General features: G+C 42.1%; 1 protein-coding gene across 3 annotated transcripts in view; it reads right to left on the bottom strand.

The window, feature by feature from the left end:
* The window catches only part of RhoGAP71E (Rho GTPase activating protein at 71E), a 75,078-nt gene that overhangs the window by 19,914 nt on the left and 31,016 nt on the right, over positions 1-24,148 (bottom strand). For 2 of the 3 annotated variants that reach the window (XM_022849176.2, XM_022849175.2), the window contains exons 2-4: positions 16,277-16,413; positions 984-1,199; positions 15-202 (exon numbers count right to left, since the gene is read on the bottom strand). In XM_022849176.2, coding sequence (XP_022704911.1) covers positions 15-202; positions 984-1,199; positions 16,277-16,413 — 541 coding nt within the window. Of the gene's footprint in view, positions 1-14; positions 203-983; positions 1,200-3,345; positions 3,530-16,276; positions 16,414-24,148 lie in introns of those variants that run through there. The other variant, XM_086972130.1, reaches the window with a different exon arrangement.

Genomic DNA, 24,148 nt, shown 5'->3' with positions numbered 1-24,148 from the left:
CATATTTTACTGACCTTAAATTTGACGATATCTTCCATTCTGGCTGTTTTATTGATGCCATCACATGAGCGAAAGAACGAGGGCGCCACGCTCACGCCCAGGGCCTCAGCGTTCATTCGGTTTGTTTCGCTGCTTGCCGTAATAGTGCGCAACGTTCCGCAGATCAACACGAGAAGGCGTTGTGTCAGCGGAGGAAGATCGCCTAAAAAGAGGCGTGATAAGAGCAAACGTAATATATAAATCAGACTCGCAAATACACACACACACACAGACTGGGTTGACAAATACATTTGTAGATTAAATGACTGAATAAATAATTACAAATGATTGATTAAATACTTGCAAATAAAAACGGCCGGCCATTGCCGTCATTATCGTTTTTAATTGCGGATATTGGCAAAAGATAGGAGTAAGACATACACGAAATGGCAACCTAAGTTCTTTTATTGACTATTCGCATTGCGTCCTAAATGATCCCCCCCCCCCTCCACCCACTTATGCTGTGGGTAATAACCTGATCTGTTCAGTTTATGCCGATTTTTGTTCGATAGTTAAATAAGGTAGCGTTCATCTATACAACTATAAGCTTCTCAAAACAAATTTAGGTTGATAGTGCCATCAATGGAAGTGAAGTAATAGAAATTGACAATTAATCCTATCATCGCAATGCGTACTCATACGAAATAATGCTTGAGGTAGCGAATGGAGCAGATGTTAACAGCAAAGTATTTGGTCGTGAAGCAAAATTGTACTTCACCAAAGTATTCACGGCAGTTTTCATACCGATCTACGCGTTTTCACGGTCACTTGCCAAGTAACATCTGAAGTAGTCGTCGAATCACAACTAGCCTAAAATTAAATGTTAACTTTGTTGGAGTCAACGCAGTAACAACTAATTTATTTAGTAATACCGTAATACCAACTGCAGTCTGCATGATATCCACAGCAGAGTTATCTTAAGATTTGTCTGGTTTTATACTTACTAATTATTTGTGCTATTTGATCGCGTTTATCATCAAGTGGCAGCGCCTCATCCTGGATAGCCTCTAATAAGCTGCTTTCAATATCTGATCCAAAAATTCCTCCAGGTATCTTGCGAAGGAACTTCTTAAGGACCGACGCCAAAGTGTGAACGGAAAATTTGTCCAGGTTCACCAATCTCCCTTGCTCTAGAAACTCTGTCAGCTTTTTTACGTTTCCTATAAAAGATATGATAAACAAATAATGTCAGGTTATAATAACATATTTTTACTTCATATTAAACGTTTCACAATAAAGCAATCATCGAGGTTGCAGACGACCATATCGCTGCGACGATCGACTGGCCAGCTTTAAGACTACATACATTTTAACATTTTTATTATTTGGCTGACTATTTATTTTCAAATTGATTCTATTGTAAATAGTATATCTAATTACAGAAGCAGGCGATCATCTATGATAGCGGAATCATTTGCTGGCGTGTGAAGTAACAAAATTGACTGGTCTCCTCCGAAGAAGAAATAATCTGCAACAATGACAGATATGAACGTCGGCGAGTCTTTAACAACTAGTTGCTAACCAAACACCGTAACTTTCGTGTGTAATTTTAACGATATGCAACTAATAAGAGTCATCCCGCCTCTGCAAGGTGTTTGAAATATATTGGGATAAGGTTAATATCGCTTACTTATAATGTGTGTTTAATAAATAAAGATGGATATCTTTTTTTTACATTTGTCAACTGAGATACCTTATCAGACGTGTCTATTCAACGTGAGCATAATTCGTTTCCATTTAGAGTCTGAACCACTAGATTCATTTTAAAAGATGCCTGTTGTCGACGCGAAAAATCTAAGAGCGACTAACTAACGACTTATCTGGACTACTTAAGTTGCCGTAAACACTTTTCTCTTGAAAACAGCTGCTGATTTCTGTGTCGCAACTCCAGAATAATTTATAATGGCTTTTACGCAGTTGGTATCTTCGACCCGTCTTCTCCAACGTGAATTTCTCCAATTGAGCCTCCAATGTGAATTTTCCATTTTGTCTTTTTTTCTGTATTTTTCGTTTTTTTTGAAAGCGGCATGGAAACTAGCAACAATAGAGACCATCGATTTTCGGCAAATATCGGTCGTAGTTCATTTAAAGCAAAAGCCCCAAAACAGTGGCTGAATTCGCTCATATTCGGAGCACAAACCCTTTTTTTTCGTACAATGATTTTATGATTTTGTTCTATAGAGAAGTGGGTTTCGTCTGCTATAGCAGAAATAACGGATAAACGCAGGCCTATTGGCTTAAACAAACCGCTAACCAAACTGTGCCTCAATTTAGCCAACCCGAATGTCCTATAGGCATAACCTTGTGGCCTCTCTACTCGTTAAATTATCGAGTGATCCTAGGCCGTATCGTATATGCTTTTACACAGTAAATACACAGGAACACCAGCTAACCGCGACTGTTAGTTTCGGACAGTTATTAGGCAATGTGGTGTACATTTGGTAAAATAGAAGACGTAAAAGGTCACATGTAATAACTACTACTTAGTACTGGTCACTTTGTGGTCGGTCGAAACGCAAAATGTAACAATATGGAACCTGACCAATAGGCATGGATTGCCACACGTAAAAACCTGTTTCGGTCCGACGTGCGAAAGTCATACTTGATTTGTTACAGTTGTAAATCGATTATAACCTGTTGAATAGGGTATCGATACATTCAACATTTTTAAGCACTGAGTAGGACACCCTAAACGTAATAATCGAATAGAGCTGCGGAGTAACTAAAAATCAAACTGTTGATCATCGTAATTCATATGCGCAAATGTAATAAAATATATATTCGCTTAGTGATCTGTTGAGAACCTGATAATATCCTCCAAGGAATACCTTTCGAATTCCGTCTTTAGTGGTGCAAATTTTCGATCCGCATAACGTGCATACAACCATAATTATCACAATACCAATGATTATTTTTATTATACACACAGACACACACACACACACAATCAAGCAGCAGCGCGAGTCGTAGAACGTTGTTTATGGTTATTAAAAATACATTTTGTTAAAAAAAAAATGTATTTTTAATAGCATTCCTTCATTCACGCAGTTATATCGTAGTTAAGCGAAACTTCGTAACTCTATGGCTATTATACATCTCTATGGCTGGCTGCTAAACGCTAATAACAATAACTCCAGTACGGCAGTAGCAAGCAACCATAGAGACGCACTATATATATATATATATATATATATATATATATCTGTACACCGAAAACAATTTCAGCGTGAGAAGCAGAAATGTTTTACAGTAAAAAGCATGAACACGTATAACCAAATGGCTAATTAAGGACAGCCGTACACTCACCCGTTAGCACTGCCTAATGCGATGAAAGAAGTATCGCTACAGCAATTGAGCTCGACTTATAGATTAAGTGGCTGTCTTCATTGTTCATTCCCTTATGTTACATGAACGGAGTTGTGGGCTAGTAAATGTTGGCGGATGGCAATGTAATTTTTTAGAATTGCAACTCACACATCGTCTATTGTACATGCGAAGAATCAGTATCGAATGCTATCCAATAATAATAATAATAAGCAGACGAATCGCTATCAGCGTTGACATCAACAGAACGGCCCCGCCAAATCGCTGGACATTGTTGGGCTCCCACCACACAGTGCGACATGCGGACAAACGAAGTCGATATGAACGTATCGGCAATTCGCTCCGAAGACAAATTCGTATCAACATGAACCTCAAGACACGAATCGAACCAACGGCTAAGAAAGATATACGCTAAGGCATGGCGTGGACTTGGGCCCACTTAGAGAATCTCGCCGGCCGCTCTGTGCATTGTTTGAATAACGTATGATTGTGTCGACATCCGCCAGCATTTCTTCGATCCGACTGGGTTGTGCCCATACATCAACGATTCGTTTTGATACGTTGAAGCGAAGTGAAGAAAATTCGTACTGTATCCACTAATAATAATGGACCTGAAGATTGCCTTTTCTTCAACTTAGAAATACTATTTGTCACGAGCATTATGTGTATATACGTTTCTATATACGTGTTTAGGTCAATTAATTCAATCTCGCAAGTATTTATTTCTGGTGCAGAAAAATCATGATACACGAGTTTTAATTTCGAATAGACCGTAACATTTTGGGAATGATAAGGTTTGCACGAACATTGGCCGCTTCCGAAGACAATGCTACACCAATCGTCGTTGGAGTCAAGATTAAAAATGAAAACTGACTCAAGTGCCGTTACAGTTGTGCAGAATAGACGCATGATGATAACTGTAGTCATCTAACTACATTGGGTTTCTTTCAGAACTGGAATAGGGCTCTGTGAATCGTTGAGGGCTACATTCTAAGCGACTGCCATTGTAAGAGCAAGCATAAACGATGGAATCCCACAAGCTGCTACAGCACCGTAATGAACGATCGATATTCTCAATAAGAAGAACGAACTACTTTATTCCTTTGAAAACTATGCCTACCTCATTTAGAAAACAGTGTTTTTTTTTTTTTTTTTATTTACATACAGCGTTCTGCAGCAACGATCAGCGTCTAGACGGTTTCAATTACCATCCCATGAAATGCAAAAAAGGTACATGGAACAACCCTGGAATGACACTACTGAAGTGAATAGGTTTTCGACATATGATAATCTGTTAGTTCAGGCTTTCTGTTGTTCACACCATTCCTGATGTTTCGTAGCACTAGAAGCTTCATTCAGTAATACCTAGCCCTATTTGGCTGCATGTGACAGACCGAAATGTTAGTTGATTTGAAAATGACGCGTGTCATCTACCAGTAATTTACCATCGGATCTTTACTCAGTAGCGTAGAAGTATGCGTCTTCGGTTAAGTGTGCAGCTATGCCACGTATGCGGGCATGAGTAACAGACGCCTGTATAAATCCGTGTGTGAAAATAACACTTCGTATATTTTTTTCATGCATCAACACCATACCCATTACTTATCGTCTGTGTCACTGAAGAATATTTGCATCCAAGTAGAGGGTTCGATTATCACTATACGAAACACAACCGTCTCATTGCGCGAATTTCTAAAGTATTCAGCTAAATTATGTTGTGTAAACGCAAACTATGCGATCAGATTCATTAGGAAATATTCACAAGTTCAACAAATGGTTAGATGGTGCCACACTGATGTCGATCATTATAATTGGTGTTGATCAATAAACGATGGTTTTTCCCATAGGCAGCCTACTATTATAGCCAAATTTGAAGCTCCCTTACGTGTCACATATTAAATCTATTGGCACACTCATCAAATTTGACATACATTTAGTCCACGACTGAATTGAGTAAACCACTACAAATGACATTGTGATCACTTGCCATTTTTTCCGCTCCTCTTCTCAGAAACATTTTACCATTGTCAACTAGACGTTTTTACCAGAAATACCAGAAACCCTAAGCGATATCTACCCCCACAAATGCTGCCAGCGGTCTAATACAACCTGACAAATTATATCCCGTTACCGTCACCCGGACGCGCAGAAGTTCATCATCATCATCAACATCAAAGAATAATCGATTAAATTATTAGCGTAAAACAGACAAAGGTGCCGTCGACAACCGCTAAGGTGTTGCCGATACTGGCGTCCGTCCTTGCCGCTGTTGATGGATGAAGCAAAGATGCTGCGAAATCGCTGGACGTGGCTCGCAGGTATTTAGCGGGAACGACCATAACGGTGACAATGATGTAACCGCCTCATGAACATGCTCATCAATTACAGTTGCATGATTACTACTGTAAACAAGATAGGCGTCGTAAAGGCGGCAAAGACCTGAAAGCTGCCACAAAAGCAATAACACATACAACATCATATATATATATGGTATTTTTAGGAGTATAATAATACCAAAAAGGCTTGAGGACCAGCTTATCTGTTCGTTGCAAAGTTGCCGGGTAGCCGTCAGTAGCGAAAGAATATTTGGCTGGATCGCCTTTCCTCCCTTTGCCGCCATCGTTTGTCATCATCATCACACGTTTTTTGTTCGCGTCCGCGAACTATTTTTTTGCGTTTATCGCTAGAGCTGGTACTACTAAATATAGTGATAATAAGCAATAGTGAAAGTAATTAGTTTAGGATTACGTAAATTTGCAGGCTGACCTTCAGTCGTGAGACATCATTATGCTTACTAGAAGTGAAGGGTGCTCTAATCATATACGCATGTATGAGCAAATGCCAACAAAAACAGGACACAAATATACACTAAGGCAGATTTTTGACGTCGCTGTGGACAGCAATGGATGGCATGCTTCGGTGTTAATAAGGTTCTTTGGTTCGTTTTTTATGGTACTAAAGCTTGATTAGACTGAAAGTACGATAGCAGCTGTTGTGGCCCGGAGAACGACTGTTAGATAATACAGGTAGCTTTAGCACTGATCGTATAAGAAAAAATGGACGCCACACAAAGGTCTGATGTTGTTAGCAGTCATCGAGATCTCGGTTTAAGGCACAATTCTATCTTTCACGAAACTATTATTTCATTTCAGCTAAAAGGAGAGACCCCACATAGCGAACCCGAGCCACGTGTATTGCCGGGACGTCAATGGAGGATACAAACCACCTACATGGCTGGTATTATATTAACAGAGTCAGATATAGATCAATTAAATACTTTCGATTTTCTTGTTTCGAGTCACTTTTAAATATCTATTTGTGCTGCTGCGATATCGGTGCAAAATCCAATATTTCTGATTGAGATACAATAATCATATTAAACTCGATTGCTAAATCAGGGTCAGTGCAACGTGATAAGTATTGACCCAGTCAACAACTGATCGAAGACCCAACATTGACATCCGTACGAGTAATCGATTTGACCCACCCTTTTTTTGGTTGTTCTCACTTGAATGAACAATACTGTAATGCAGTGGTGTATTATACCATTCTGTCTCGGGTTGTAGTAATCTACGATGCATTTATGCGCCATATTTTGATCTATTATCTAATCGTTGTAGGTCGATGACCTGCGGTTACTATTACAGGATTATATAGTTACGAGAACCGGATAGCACGCGGGCGGCACGAATAGATGGGTCTTGCTGGTATGTTATCGCTGTGATTACAAGGCAAATTATCTAATGCACTACGTTGTTTTCTGCACATGTCTATCGGCGAATTCGTTCTTTCGTGTTTACAAGACTATGCCCTCGGCGTTTCTCAGCCTCAGCGTCTTGTTCCGCTTTCACTCATCTCGAAGTTTAGATCAGGTTTAAGCAGTCCCTGGCCCAACCTTCACTGACAACGAAGAGAAGCCGTAACAGAGATAAGCACCTGCGCGGAAATCTTTGGCGGAAAGCGACGACTCGGTGTCAGTGGTAAACAAAGTTTTCGGAAATCCCATCGTCTCGCCTGATTCGATGGACGTATGAACGCCTTTCATCGATAGTCTGAATCTAATCCTTGTCTACGTATAGCACGAAAACTGTCCACAAGTTCTACTCGCAGAGATGGAGTGGATACAAGGACATAAATGCACTTTGGGCGGGAAATTTTAAAAATATCGTCGTTGATGTTGTAGTCGATTATACAAAAGTATACATACGTACATAGGGGGTGCCGTCTTGGTTTACGGTGGCTCTGACATTCGGTTACAATTATAACGTTAGTCGTATTGCCATTGTGCGCCTTGTCTCAGTTACTGTTCCATTATACCTAGCAGCAGCACGGAAGCTGTCGTAAAACATCCTAGCAACATCACGATGAGCAAAAGAACGCCATATTCATTCTTTACGACTAAAGGCTCACAGAGTTCTGCTGCCATCATTTGCTTGCCCAGGGCTCTTTTTTGACTATCTCCGTCTTCACACCGCTGAAGCAATGATACCAGTAGATGAGCGGCAGTTGGCCTAAGCACTTCCTTCTCTCTCTGACTCTGCTGGCTCCACTATCCCACACTAGATACGCATCCGTCGCTCGCAATTGTAAAGCAACAAACGGTCCAGCGAACGAATGAACGAGCCACGAAGCGACATACAAATAACCCATACACCGACAGATTTGGACAAACTAACAGACCCACAAATAGTCGTACTCATTCAAGTCATTCAGCTCAGTTCGCGAGCAGTATCTTCCTTCTTGAAAAAAACTGGCAGAGAAAACAGCCATTGAACAAACCGCCAAACCTACATGTCTGTCAGCGGCTACGAGGTAACGCTTAATGGCTACGTAGCATAAAACTGCTACGCTCACGTCAGCAAAAGCAAACGCAGATGGAGCGACAGTAAAGGTGGTTGTCACTGCGTTTATCGTAGCGCTCCGACTACGACGACCCGACTGCTGAAGCTTCCGTCCGTCACAATGCGACGGCGGAAGCAGCAATAATAGTTCCTCAGTGGGCCACTGACTACGCGGGAAGCAAAAAAAGTCCACTGAGCGCTTTTCAATGATCCGATTGTACTAACATTGCCTCTCCGCGGCTATTGTTTACGCCGTTGCTTGCTAAAATCACTGAGGCTACTGCTGGGTTCGTTATTGCCCAGAACTCACCCGATGGCAGCCAAGAGTGGTCTGTCTAGGACACTCACGGCCACGGACCTTTTGACACACTATAATACCGGTCGTAATAGGAAACAAGAATGACTCTGAAAAAAGCCTGCATCTGCCATGTTGACAGATTACAGATGGTACTGGAGTTGACGGTGGAAATCACTCTAATAATAGCTCAACTCCATCAAAAAGTAGGTTACACAGTAGCGGTCCAAACTGATATAGGCAGATAGGGTTGATTCAGACGACCGTAGCACACGTTGCTTGCTGTAAAAATTATATTGAAGAAGGAACTGAGACTGCAAATGTTTCAAGCTTTACCGATTACTATGAAGAAATCTTTACCTAAGGATGCTAAGCAAATAGTAGCAGCGATAATAGTAAGACACAAAAACGTTAATTTAGAGAGGAAGCGGGCACTTGTGCCACGTTGTTTTATTGTCTCGTCATATAAATAAGCAAATTTAGATATTAGTACCATCATATCGATATAAGGAAGTGCAACTATGAGCTGTCAGCCGGCGCCTTCCAGACCGTCCAGCTACAGTCCAACTGGCCATTTATCTATACAGCCTACAACAAACCTAAAACAAAACCCTGAAAGCCTCTGTTGTTTCTAGTTGCTACTGTATGATTTCTGCTTGCCTCCTTCACCGTTCTAGTACAATGGCCCGTGCGGTTTAACTGGTGCTACTAGTAGATAGAACAATGGTAATACATCTGTTGCACGACTAAAACTATACTCTTTATGCTGTTGTTGCGTAACCTGCATTAAGTGAATATAGATGTCAACAAAAAATGCTCAAACCCCAACATACTACGAGTAAATAGTTGTTTCGTTCGGTTATGGCGCATCATCGTCATCATTTCTCTGTTGTGCGTAGTTTTTTGCAGGTCTGTAATAATATCCACTTAGATAGAGCTATAGTTAGATAGAGCTATTGTGCCTCACTATCTCGGCGGCTATTGCATGAAGTGGATCACTGAAATAAATGGAAAAGCGCAAAACCGTAAGCGAAAGACAAAGGCACAGTCGAAAATGTAAAAACAATCATATATTTTTCTTCCCATATATATATATATATATATATAAAGACGACTGACTCGCCGGACAGCCGGTAAAGGAGTGGTGAAGAAAGTGATAAAACCAAGTTATCCTCTGGCAGCAGAGTCGAAGTGGCGAGCTTTAAGAAGAGCGAGTTAAGTTTTTTCAAAAGAAAGGTTTTCTGCTGTCTTTTTTTTTGCTTTCAGCCACGGTCAACGCTTCATCGTGTTCTAATGAATTTCCTAAAGATTCTTTTGAAACTGTACTTTATTTCTGAAATAACAGTTCGTTTTATCTTGACTTGGTATAGACAGGAAGAAAAAGTAAACTATTCTTACCTTTATTTTTTCACCTTTAGAATGACTTTTTTCATTATTAACTGTGGCTATACGATGATGCGTTTTGTCCCATCGCATATACTAAACTATGTAAAACTGTTAGCGATACTCAAATCAGTTGGACTCCGATAGATCGAGTGCATGAATGGCGTAACATGATTATTTTCGACTTAGCATGACAAATTGTTAACTGTAGAACTGACTATTCACAATATAGAAGAATATGGAAGAAGCTTACCGATATCTCCCTGTGAAAACATGTTCAAATATTTTAGCGTTGTCCACAGTGGCGACTAGCAAATATGTTTTTATCATATATAAAAATATACAATAACCATAATAATCGAGAGACAATAAGTGCCGATCTTTTTTAATCAAGTTGAAAGCAAACAACAACAGAGTAAGCTGTTGTACTACTATCGTATTTGTGTGTTCTTCACACGGCTTGTGTCAATAACTTTCCATTGTAGTAGATAGATACTTGAAACCAACAGTTCTCATTTTGACGCTTCTTATTATCGTTTTACTATGCGAACGTGCTGAAGTCATTGCAATGGCAAACGTACCGTCACCGTATCGCTATTGGCCTTTGCGTGTCACACCATCGTGGCAACGTATCCTAGGACAACAATGCAACAGAGTCCTGGCATTGTTGCTGCCTCTAATAAAAAATCGTCACAGACCTAAAACGTTTTCAACGACGTCAACTTTACAACATGCCTGTAATGGTCTAATAGATTTGTATATGGGCAGCCAATCGTATGCTTGCGTATTGCTGTTTTTCATCGTAATAATAGTAACGGCAGCTGCCACTATGGTATCGCTGTTGATTACGGCCGCGGTAGTACGAAGACGCTGCCCCGTTGTTACGTTAGGTTGTTAGACTGGCTGCAGCGCTCTTTTCTACGCTCTTATCTCTGTTTATACCCGGATCGGTCTTGAAAATAACAGACATGAGACTCATCGTAGTTGTGTTGGCCGACGCCCGCCTTCAAAAAGTTTTGTCGACAGTGAATCAGAGCTGTCAGCTAGCTACTCGCTGGTAGTTGACAACCTGACTAGCGGCAACGTGGTATACTAGTGCTTATCAACCAGTCTGGCTGTTTATGCAGTAGCCAGGCTACATTGGGCTGGTCAAGATAAATCCCAGATACGGCGAGGATTTGAACAAACGCAGTAACGGCGAGCAATTCAAGGGTGAATGGCCGGAATGATGCGACTGCAAAATAAGCTTTGCAAGAAAAGAACGATTTCAAATTCGTAACGAACGAGTGAGCGACTATTTTTTGACGGTCTGGCAAATTTGTTAGCTTTCTGGATTCGTTCCAGTTAGATGACTAACCGCGATTTAAACAGGTTGTACGTCGCGGGTTCATCGATATTGATGCTGTACTGCCCGTAAATGCCTGCCCGTAAATGTTTGTGTGTGAGCGCACGTAAGGCATGCCGGTCTGCTAGGACATACGATGAACAAAGCAGAAGATTCATGCGGGGACAATAGCGGTAGATATAGCTTTTTAGTATAGGCCGTCCTGGGGACGACAACGTCCGCTATTACGACGATCGCCGTTAAGGCCATTCAACTGTGGACTTCGCTAGTAGATCGGCCAGTATGCCGAATTGTCTGCGCACTACCTCCACGGTACCGATCGACACGCACTAAATCGATTCTGAATTTTGTTCTAGGCTACATTATATCTGTGGTAATTATAAGCACTGAGTAGTGATTCTTGGTCCACAACTGTGCCTGTAGTCAACTACGTAGCGGATCAGCTAGATAACACATACCGAGGGTCAATATCATTAAACGTAATGAATATGTGGAAAACGAGCAAAATCGATAGCCGAATCGTTGCCGAATATGACGCACTGAATAACCAACAACTAGCGTGACAGGTAAGGCCTATACAATACGACACGAACAGTAACAACATAAACGAATCAACCTCACCGTAATAGGTGAACATCACAAGTGTCTTCCCGATGCCAGTAGATAGTTGCTATTAAAACTGGGCTAACTACTGATATGTCATTCTGTACGGTTTAGACGTTGCGCTGTGTCAGATTGCAATGGCGAGCCATATTGCTTCGTTATCCAAGACAGCTAATAGCGGGCAAACGCTTTAATCCGTGCGGTTTCTCTGGAGAAACCAGGGGTTGGGGATGACGCCAACCAGTCTCTGCTGTGTGGCACTCGTCATGAGTTGGACAGCGTCCGCATAAAACAGACAAACACACAAAAACAAAAAGAAAAGTATCACCAGGGAGAAGGCACAGCCATAATCTTGTTCATCAACTTTGATCGGATCTATGGCTTGCGCAGGACTAAACATATACTGTAAAAAGGTAACAACAGCCCGTCGGAGTAAGAAGCCATGCTATTTTCTCAGATATTAATTGAACGAGATACAATAGACATTTCTCCTATGCTACTTGCAGTGTGTACGGTGTAGCTGTAAAAGAGAGGAAGCTGTCTCTGGCTTTGTCCATCGATCCGAAATCGGGTAAAGATTGCAGATGCTGCTAACCGACCCCTAAGTCTTTATTTAAGGACTGACTTCAATACAGTAGTGATGGCATTGAGATGTTCGACAAAAAGTAATTGGTTTTATGTGTTAGGATTTAGTATAGTGGTAGGGAAAAGTATCACCTTCAACAGATACGAGCTTTACAGCGAAAGAAGAATCGTTCGAGCTGAAGTGTCTAGATTGGATATCATATTATTCACTAGTGAAAATGTTGATCTCTTGATCTAATACAGCGGGATTTTTAGGCGCTTCTCCGGAAACCGCAGATTTATGCGGTCCGAACGAATCCGCCTGGTCACACACTCCTGAACCTTGCCAGTTTAAAACGTTTTCAGAGCCAATCAACTAGTCGAATTCTGCCGCGCAATTCTCAAGCGGAGCTTTTACAAGAGGCAATTTTCGCGTGTCTATCAAACAATACACAAATGAAAAAAGATACATTGCCGACTCCAGCCTTCAGCCAGAGCTCGCCCACTCCCAAACATCTTCACATCGACAACAGCTGTAGGAATATGAACAGATTTTTTGCGAAAGCACAAACCGCGTTTGACATACCCTATGCTTAACTTCAGGAAAGACCCGTTCAGGGCTGAACACATATGAATGTATTTGAAATCAATAGCAACATAGCGGGGAGCCATGTGAATGCATCTTGAATACCGTACGAAACATATGAACGTCCGACTGCAAGGTGGTTCTCTCGGTTTTTGCGGTACTGAAGTCGAGCTAGCAAGAATTGTATATCTTTTATTTACTCATTGTAGTAATTTCGCTATCGCTATACGAAGCGCAATGAAAAATATCTTTAAATAATGCGAAAAGTATTGTAGGTAAAAAGAATAGTTCAAGTGCCGCACGACGCGCTATGATCAGCGTGCAACATAAACTAACTAGAGTGTGGTAATGGTGCTCCATCATAACAATAAAAACAAAGCTTGAAGATTAAATAATAGTCATGTCTACGATTAAATAGGCACCTGGTAGGCTGCATATCGTTTGTGTTGCACCTGTGTGGCCGCCCGCCTTTAGCCCCCGTCGGTTTTTCGTGTGCGCGTCTAATCCTTTTCGTCAGATGCTGGACGGCAACTTGTCCTGACCAGCTGATAAAACCGATTTGGTGTTTTTGTTTCCTTTTGATATATTGTATTAACGAAAAACCTCGACACGACAGGTTGTCATGTTAAATGCCATTGACGCACGTGGATAGTACAAACAAAATCCCCGACAAACAGGTATCAGCGGCTCAGCTTCCAACGGAGCTTACAACGCCGACGATTACCGCGAGTCTGATGCGGCCATTTTGCACACATTTATGAAGGGATAGACAGATCATTGCTACTACATATCGATAATGTATCACAACAAATCGACTCAGCACCTGGCCGTAGACTCAATAGAGCTTGCTTATTTATAACTACCTTATTGGTACAACTGAAACGGACCACATCATCTATCGCATCTAGTTTTTCTTCAGTGCTCAGTTGTGTTTTCTGTTCCGCATTGTCTCTATTTTGATCAGTCACTGCCTGTCTATGCTTTACGAGTTTCTCTCGAACCAAAAATACATCATTAGCAACGAGTGAGACGTCGAATAGTACCGCAATTACTGTGCCAAAGCACGGCCCGTGCGTTGAATTAAAGGATGACTGTATGGATGGCATAGACAGCGAAGGCAAAAATATCTAAGGCCTGTCTCGGCCTCTTTCTTTTTCCCTCTATTCCACGCGTTGAGACGAGTGTCGTTTCGCGTGAAGATGATACGCAGTCGACTAGCTGGACGAGAGCCGGCAGCTCAACCAAGTTGCCGGCTCACAACAACTTAACCCTGAGCTATGCACCTACACAGACAGGCGAAAAGGTTTTATTAACAGAATCAGAGCGCTGCTTGCGACCCACCGGCAATGGCAGATAGCCAGTCACAGCTGAAACAGTGACAGCTGAAGTGTCCCCATGTTAGCACGAGCAGAAATTGTCTTTCGAGTAGTTCGATTCGATTGTTGTCTCCATCGATAGAAATAAGGAGCAATGAAACAACAACGATTAGGCTCCGCGTATAAGAATAACGGACAACAAATGCCTGCCTGGTCGGACTCGACGGCGATCAGTCGCCAACCGCTAAGGGCCGTCGACAACCGTCACTTGCCAACCAGCGATTGGAATTAACAAGTGGCGACCAACATTGCTCCAATACATTGTTATGCAGGTCAGCATACAAGCAACGTTTAGGGGATTACGAGGTCGAGTAAGTGGATGGAAGGCGAAAGAATGTACGCGGTTATCATTCGCTTACCTCTCAAGAATTTGAGGTCTTGTATATACCACAAACAGCAGTTCATTGTGGACCATTTAATTGTTGCGATTTGTGTTCCGAAAATAATACTACGACTAATAATAATGAGAATAATATTATGGTGTTTCCACACCACAACTGTTGGACAAAGACAGAGTCCAAGTACTACGAATCAACATTATCTGTAAGCAAAATGATAAAAGTAATTGATTGGTGGTGGATTGTTTGCCGAAGGGTGAGTGACGCTGCGCCAATCGCCTGCGTGTGGTATCAGTTAATATCATGTTTGGGAAAGTAAGCCGGCGAAAGTGAAGCTGTAACACATCATGCGCCCAAATCTGGCGGACAGAGCGACGGGCTCATGATCGGTTAGCAGTTTTACAGTCAATGGCAACTGTCCGCTTTTCTATCCGTTATAGTCACTTCTGCGAGCCATCTCTGATCTCATACGAAGTTGATTTGTCTTGCTGGTTGCGTGTCGATTAATCATAGTTGATATTTTTACTAGCCAGTGTCAACAACTGGCATGGCGGTGGCTCGAATCTACAGGAATGAATATGTCTGTCGGCTCATTCCCTCCCCCGCCTATCAATATGTTTGCCAAACGATCAATGGCTACACTATAAGACGGCCGGTGTGGACACTGAAATAATGTCTAACAACTAATAATTATACTAGAGTCCTCTTACGATTAAACTTGCGGAGATGAGAGCGTTGCCGATAGTGGCGCTCGTATCGACAGGTCATCAACGAATGATGATTGTCATTTTTCGTCCCACGTAGAAACAACAGACAACGTAAGAACCTAATATGAAACTGGAAGGTTTGAGATTGTCTTTTCACTGGCGTCGTAGCAAATTGAATCTGTAAACGAAGTGTTTCAATTTTGATTGATTCATGGTAATCCGAAATATGTTAACCGCAACGAATGACTGTATGAACAACTAAAGCTAAAAGATACACAAATACTAATTGGAATGAAAAACTATAAGCAGCTATTCCTTTACTAGTTGTAAAGACGTCGAAGATAGCCAATTACGTGTGGCACGTTATGAATAGATGCAAGACAGTAACTAAACTGCTTCAGCGGTTACTGTGATTATAAGAGCTAGCTGACGACCTAGCTTTTGACGCAGTACTATCGAAAACCTAGAAGTTCCACTCTCTGTGAGCAGGATTTACTTTTAGGCGAGTGCATGGAGTAGTCTATTTGGACCGATAAATGGCCAGATGCTTATCATCTACAACAATAATAGTGACGGTTCGTCTTCGTGCCGTGTAAATTAACATGCAAGATTGAACTATGGGCCTTTATTATATGTGTGTGTGTGTTTTTGGCGCAGATGCCTCAGTATACTTCCAAGTTGCCATCGAAGCGAGAAACGTCCTGGCTTTTAGAATATCGGAATGGTACTAGAAGATAGAATAGATTCGTTTTATTTAGTAGGATAAAACAACTGAGAAACTCTCAAGAACATCTTATGAAAGAAAAAAACAGATGTCCAATACCAGTGTTATTATTATTATTAGTCACGTTTTCACGATAAAAAGCTTTTCTTACCTTGATGTCCTGGTGCACGGAAGACGTCCCTCTTGTGAGGCCCGAGTTTATTGATGCAAAGCACTAATACAAGGAGGGGACCCGGGATATCCCCATGTGCTCGACACGTATCTTCTAATGCACAGCCAAACTTCACCCTGGAATAACAAATATTACAATGTGCAATACTTTAATCGAATATCTTCAATGAACCAGATAACGCAGAAATAAACGTATCAGCCAAAGTACTAGCAATTTCATTACCATACTCCAATTAGAGAAAAAGTATTGAAATATAGCGATTTAACCTTAGGAGCTTGTTTTTAGAGAAAGTGTTGAAACATAGCAATTTAACCTTAGGAGCTTGTTTCAAGTTATATGCTGGGTTTGGCCCTTCTAGCTGCAGCGAATTTGCTCCCTGTGAATACACTACACTCTGTGGGGTACTAACAAAACTCCCACGATTTGCGTTACAGCATCCCTCTCGGAATGATTAAGAATATTATATACAGTATCTGTCGACTACGACTACTGGCGGGCCCTCTGGCTCGATTCGACTGGCAGGTCCGTAACAGCTAAAGGGAACTTGGCAGGCCAATAGAACTTATCCAAATAGATTCATATACCATTGGGCTATCAATGAAAGTAAATCTGTTGTTTGATTGTCGTGTCCCTTAAGTTCCCTGATCCTTAGTTTCAGTTTATAGTCTAGATGCTGTTAGTACTCTTACAGTTGTCAGATTTGTGACTGTATAAAAACGAACGTATGATCTGTAAGTTGAATCTCGTCTGCCAAGTTTTATGACTGATGTGGCCATCTACATCTAGCGTCCAGGACGTAGTAACCATAATTAACTACGACTGTATAACGCATCGCCCAATAATAAAAACGGCGTAGATCAGCATGTCTAATTCGCCGATGTCACGCTTACAGGAGACACGTACATGCCGGTATTGAGACACAGTCATAGGGTCAAGTGTCTACTTCCTAATAACAATATTAACACTTAAAATAAAAATAGCGCAAATTATTAATTGGCCATACAGATAAAATCAACTGTATAATGATATGCATGAAATCATGCAACTCTTTCCAAATAAAAGCACTCATGGTTCGTTTGTACAGTTACTCATTTGGAAGTTTTGCAGTTGAGACTGAACTGTGACAAAAACACTACCGCAAATACGAATATGGAAACGAGACGGTCGTTACATTACAGGAACTACAGTGATTACATTTTTGTTGTGTCAATGCTGAGTGAAACCGACGGGACGTGATCCATGTATCTATATTGCTTAAAAGGCCTCTGATTTCTTAGTGCCTATATACCCTACCTTTAAACTTATGATTTTATGTAAACTGCAATACTCCCCTTACCAATATCATTACTTCTGTTCAAAAAATGACAGGACGCCATAATGTTCATTGGTTTGTCCGGGTAGCTGGCCCTACCCGGCTTCGAGGCCTAAAAACTCAAAAACAGATTTTCTTTGAGATTTCTTTCTAGTTTAGAATACAACGCTGGCAAATGAAATCGGCGAAAACTTAATGGAAAAATGAAACACTAGAAATCAGTGGTCGTTCAGTGTAACGATCCTGTATTAGATCTTGTCCTCCCATTCAGTTACGCGATCATCTTTGCCCATTTGTTAGTTTGCGCTTTTTGATGGCTTCTTGATGCGGTGTCGGCAGAGACCGCTATATAGCCGTCAGCATCAGCTGCCCAACGTGGAATGATGAAAGCCGGATCCCCTAATAGCCACTATTTTACATACACAGCGTTTTTAGGCGTCTAGACGATTTCTGCTTATTCGCCACTTGGAATCGGCTGTCTTCACCCTGTAACAACAGGACACAGATTGTGCACTGATTTGTGCATATCGAGTTACCAGAGCGTTTACGCCACCCTATTGAAACGGCCATATAAACAGGCAGAACGAATCTGCGCGGCCTACATTGACAACTCGTACTGAACCGCTAATCGCACATAAGCCGGTTGCTCCGGGGCCAGCGGCAGTGGCCGGCGGACAACCCAGAACGCGTAACACACAACAGACAAACATCCACACTAACTCCCGCACCTCATTGGGGACGAGCACTTCTCGCTTTGCCCGTTGCTATTACTACTGTACTACGGTAGATATGAAATTAGCATGCTTTCGCCTCGACCAGACGTTGCCACCACCGCTTAAAGAGATCGTCGCACATTTGGTCTATTTGGGCAGGACCCGACCCGACCCGGGCGGTACCACATCACAAAAGGTCTCCCTGACTATCCTACATATTGCCAAGGCATAAGAGATAGTCTTACCAATCGTAGGATATACTAGCACCGATAGACGAAAATAGTGAGACCGACTAGTAATCGCTATTACCTAAAGAAGCAGGTTCTGCTTCCTGCAGAAAGCGGGACAGCACGAGCTCGTGAAGAAACCCGCGCAAGACAAGTTCTCCCGTTCAAGTTCAGCCACTGCTACCAGCGTCATCTATGGCTCACTTACGGCACCGCGCACTATCGTTACGTGTTCTGCCAAGCTCAGCGAAGCCATTTGACTGTTAGAACGGAGGTAATGGTGATGGTGACAGCGGAATTGGGTGGAGGAGGCGGCGGCGATGACCTGAGAAACCCGGTTGTTCGATGTGCCCCAAGCCTTTGTACGAGCACAGCCGATTGGACGTCGCAGGTCGTTTTGTACAAATGCCATTGGCGCGCCTGTAACGCCTAGAACAGCGACGATATTGTGGTTGCTATTGTTGATGATGATTCTCATCACCACTGCCATATGGGCTAAATAAAGATGAAAGAAGAGGTCGGCTGAGACTGCAGTGGCCACGGTAAAGTATGCTGTCCCATTTTATCGGTTACGGTGTCGCCATACCAAACATCGAGGCGCGCGTATGCACACACACACACACACATACACACAAAAGACCGGAGGCAGCGGTGCACGCGCCGCAGAACAGCACCGGCAGCGGTGACACTTCAAGTAGGTCTTGAAAAGATCACGAGGTCTCGGTGTTAAGTTTTCTTACATTTAAGTGCTCAACAGTAAGTGTTCGATCCTATCGTGTGGCCGCTTTCGTACCTGTGCCAGCTATCGTAGTATATCGGAGACTGCCTCCGCTTGCAATCTCGCCACCACAGTCTCAAGCTGTGGGTACGAGGAGGGTGCCGCTTTGTCTGTCTGCCTGGTAGACATCTGCGCTACTTGGGTCTTTGCTATTTATTTTAAGGCTATCACGTTTCGTCTCTCTTTTCCTTATATTTCTTAATCCGTTTACGTGCGCAAAATAATTCTATGAGCATACAATGGCTGTTCATAGTCATCGATTAGTTGTAATCATTGTTATATAATGCAAGACGGGTTTGATTGAATATGGCGGATAGCCTGCGGCCGCCTCCGAGCGACAACTGCAGGACAGAGCTGGTAATAGCGAGTATTACTGAAAACAGAGCCATTTAGACTTGGTGCAAAAACGTCGAAAAGAAAGATTTCATTGAGGCGCGCCAAACCAAGAATCGAGGTTCATGTATGCATCCAGACCTCTATAGTACAATCCAGTGACATAAGCTAGGTCGCACTGGGTCAAGCTAACTGAATGAAAAAACTACGTTTTTATTATTAGCTACAAATAAATAGCTTGGCCTCTAATACTAATATTAATAATAATAATAATCGATCTTATATTGTACTCCAATTTCAGCAGCCACATTACATCGGCTAACGTCACAGTTAGCACTTATTTAGGAGTATTCGGTTAGCCCTCAAGACTCAACCCGATTCATCAGTATCAAGCTCGTACGGAGCTTAAGCGAAAAAAAAAAAACTAAATACCGAACGCAACAATGTTGAGAAAAAGCACTGCAGCAGACATATAACTAGATGGACAATAAGCTCTTCAGCTATATTCCGGAATATTTTCACACCATTTTGTTTTTTTCACTATTATTGATTGCTGCCTATCTATACCTATATGTACACACACCTATATATAAGATGTCTTTAGAATATTGTGATCTTTGTGTAATACGCATTTCGAGAAATAGCCACGGCCCTTTGCTGTTCGAGAAACTTTGTCTTTTTCCTATTGATTTTTCTCGCTTGATTAGTCCGTTGAGTAAAATAAGCAAACACCTAGTTTCGAAGCAATGCTTGCGTGCGTTTGATTGCTGTGGCGGTAGCGGCGACAGTAGTCGGCATTAGCCGGCGCCGGGGTTGCAGTAACGGCAAATCTCGTCGACAGCTGCACTCGTCTAAACATTAAAGACGTTCGTTCAACACTTCGTAGAAACCCAACGAACAGTAATAAAAATGGGTGTTCGTTGCACAGCAAAGCAACTGTATATCGCCCACATACTATCCGTGGACTTTTCCGTTATCTGTGGCACGTTAAGGAAGAACGAGGGATGTAATGGGAAGCGAAGCCAATCATATAGAGAAATAGCTATCAGAAGCAATAAAAACGACAGGAGCAGTGACGCCAACGAGGGACTCAATGATCAATTTTCAATTTCGCCATTATGTTCTTGCTTCCTATTCACTGAAATCTGTCATTGTCCGTATACGCTGTCGTATTACATAATCCGATGGTACCGCCTATCGATTTAGCGTATTTTCAGCGGCGTCTTTTGTACAGCTTTACTCGCTACATAAATACAAGCACATTTGTTACGCATACCCATATTCGCAGCGATAAATTTCCCTGAAAGCATTCAGGGGCAACAGATAGGGACAGTATACATAAATGCAAACAGTGTCACGCAAGCCACGAATTAACGAACGCTAGCCTAGCTAGTAAAATTACTAGGACCACAGCGTAACTGTTGGCCTATGTCTGCGGGAAGTCATAAAAAATGAGCCAGTGATCTTCATAATGCATAAAGGCGCGGCTGAGGGAAGATAGCGCAGTGCAGTGGGTCGAATATGCACGTTTGTTCACCCCGTCTAATTGTCAGCGCAGCAGTGCGTAGAAAAGGGGGCCAGGGAAATGTATGCGTTTTGATGACAGTTGCAATGGCTATAGTAGCAGCTGTGTCATAGACATTGTTATCAACAACTAGATCGTTAGCTGGCTGGTGGCGGATGGGCACGCACTCTGTACGTTCAATTGCATAACGTAACCCACTAATAGCGACATGAAAAATCACTCGAAGAGAAAACATCAACAGATGAGCTTGCTATTAATTAACTTCCATATGATACTTTCGTAGTTGAATTGCAAACATGTTGAAGATGATATTTTGTTAATTTTCTCCGACAATTAACCAATTATCAGTGTGTCTATCCCAGCAATTAAAATCACTATCAGCGAGAATGAAGTGAAAAAAAAAAAAAAAAAAAAGTAGAGTTAGATAACTCTACATGAGCAAGTCGTTGAATTCAACAAGCGATAGTTTAATGCGTCATAGATGCAACGACAAATCGAAAACCGCTAAACTATATGGTGCAGTTAAACTACGATAACTATCCGATGATAATCATCGCCTCAAAGCGCGAGCTGGGACCGTTTGCGACAATATCCATCAACGGATTGCTAACAGGTAGCTGATCCCTGATCAGTCAACCCATCGTACTAGATCGTTGTACCGTTTCAGCCGTCGTCGCTCTACTGCTAGCGAGTATTTCTAGCCCTTCTATCCCGATCTGCCTTTTCTCCCCTTCAAGGTATGCTTTGCAAAATTGCCAATGCCGATGCTAAAATGATTCCGCCAGCACTGGTAATGTTAGTTTCCTTTTTTTTTAAGGAGCGCGACTCGCACCGCCACTCTAGTTTCAGCAGACAAAAGTAAGCAGGTCATAAAGGACAGAGAACAGGCCAAGGAATAGGCGAAAGAGGATTAACCTATAAAAACGTGCATTTGTAGCATACCGTGCAACATGTCACCGTGCCGACATTTCGCGACGCTGACACTTATTATCGTCGCCGACGGAACTGTAGATTTATCGCTGACGACAAACAATGTTCAGTGTCCAGATCCATCACTGGTTTATTAGCGCTGTCAAAAGCATTCGAGTAACAGCATTAGCAGAAGGCTCGGTTATCAATGCTACGTCATTGGTCATGGGAACGCCCAGCGAAGATAGGACAGCCACGATGTCGGCTGATGAAAAATGACGGTAGCATAGCAGCGGTTTCGGATGCAAATCCGAGATATCAATTTGGTTAATGGTCATTGTGCACGATTGCAATGGAGGTATTTGTTGAGAAGAGTATCACGAATGATACTGCTGCCACTAGCAGTGAAGATCGGGACAACGGCGTACAACTGATGTTGTAGCCAGTGTAAGAAGTAAATGTTTCCTTTGCTCGCCCTAGAGTACGTTACACATACATACGGATCATGGTTGGTAATAGTTGTTGTAATATGCTTTGCTGCCTGAGAGACTAGGTTAAGATTGGGTAGGACGATGCGCACCGAAAGTGTTTATCTACGTATCGTAAAAAACGATATAATAAATCGTGTGCTTGAACAATTACGTTAATAATTGCTATGCTAATACGTAAATTAGATCGACTAATAACTCGTTCTGTGAAGATACTAATTATATCATATGATGGTACTTGTTCGTAGAATTTGGTAACTGACAGTTGCGACAAGGGCCGACCACAGGTTTTTCGCAAATGATCTTCAAGCAGATATGTTCTACCGTTAACTAAAGGTCTCTGTCTGCTTAGGTTTTCCTTCCGTAACGCGATATACTTCTAACGGATTTGCCTATCAAAGTTCGGTGTACGTGAGTTATTTCAAGTTCGAAAGTGGGAGTCAATACACTTCGTTGTGCGAATAAAGGGTCCAGCCGAGTGAAGAAACTTTTCCAAACACTTGTTCCTGTTTGTATTTTTTCTTTGCTTTTTGTAACCTACGCAGAGCGGTTACGTTGGCCTAGCTGTAACCTGGTGGACCTACTCACCTTAGCACATGCTGCACATCGTACATTTTGCCGATTAATACATTTTTTTAAATGAATGTTTTTATTTCACCCTTTCCTGTCACTTCTTCGCCTGTTATTTTTCATCGCGAAAGGATAAGAGCCGCGTATCGTGAGTTTTATCTATTGAACGTTATTATTAATGCATCGAAGAGTGTTTTTGCTCGTCTTGTCCTATAAAGTATTAACAAATAGAACGAACAAGACAAAAGCAATATGACCCCGTTGTTCATTGACATGCAACAACCCGGTCTGACGGCATGAAGACGATCAAGGTGTCCCCCCTGTTCCCTTTTTTTTCGTCACTTCCCGACCGAACCGCTGATGGCTCTGTGTATCACCACCAATTGTCTCAGTGTTAAGGGCCGCAGCGGCAGAGAGTGCCACTGTCTGGTAGTCGGATGGCTTCTAATGGTGCGTAAACGTCAAACAGGCAACGACGTCGACGCACGATACGCACTTTATCACGCGTTATCATCACAGCACGCATCACGCCACATACAGCGCCATGCAACACATGGCGAGGGTAAAAATAGAGCCGCTTGTCGTCCATCCGTGTCACTCGCTGATACGATAATCATGTCGTAAAAGTGCGAATAACAATAGCAACAATGGATCCTAGCAGGCGCAGCAGTAACAAAGCATCGAGAATTGAGCAAGAATTAATAATATAACCATAATCAGACCGTGACGTACGTACCCGCGGGTACGGGCTGTATGCTATACGACGAATTCTAGCTAAACTAATCCATTACAGGTGATCCGCTACAAGGAACGAACGAAAGAGATCCGAAAATACAGGAACTGATTGAGAAAGAGATAATTCGAATAAAAAAAATAGTGTTTGTACTGTTCTTCCAGCCACGGTTTCCACTACGGCACCTCAGAAGTTCTTGCCGCATGTGGAACTACGTACGGAACTCATTATGAGCTCGCTCCACAACCAATATATATGTATAT

This window comes from Varroa jacobsoni, unplaced genomic scaffold, assembly GCF_002532875.2.
Source record: "Varroa jacobsoni isolate VJ856 unplaced genomic scaffold, vjacob_1.0 scaffold_1391, whole genome shotgun sequence".
In the NCBI taxonomy this organism is placed as follows: domain Eukaryota; kingdom Metazoa; phylum Arthropoda; class Arachnida; order Mesostigmata; family Varroidae; genus Varroa; species Varroa jacobsoni.
Note: the sequence above shows the minus strand (reverse complement) of the source record. Positions and strands in the feature narration are given on the sequence as shown.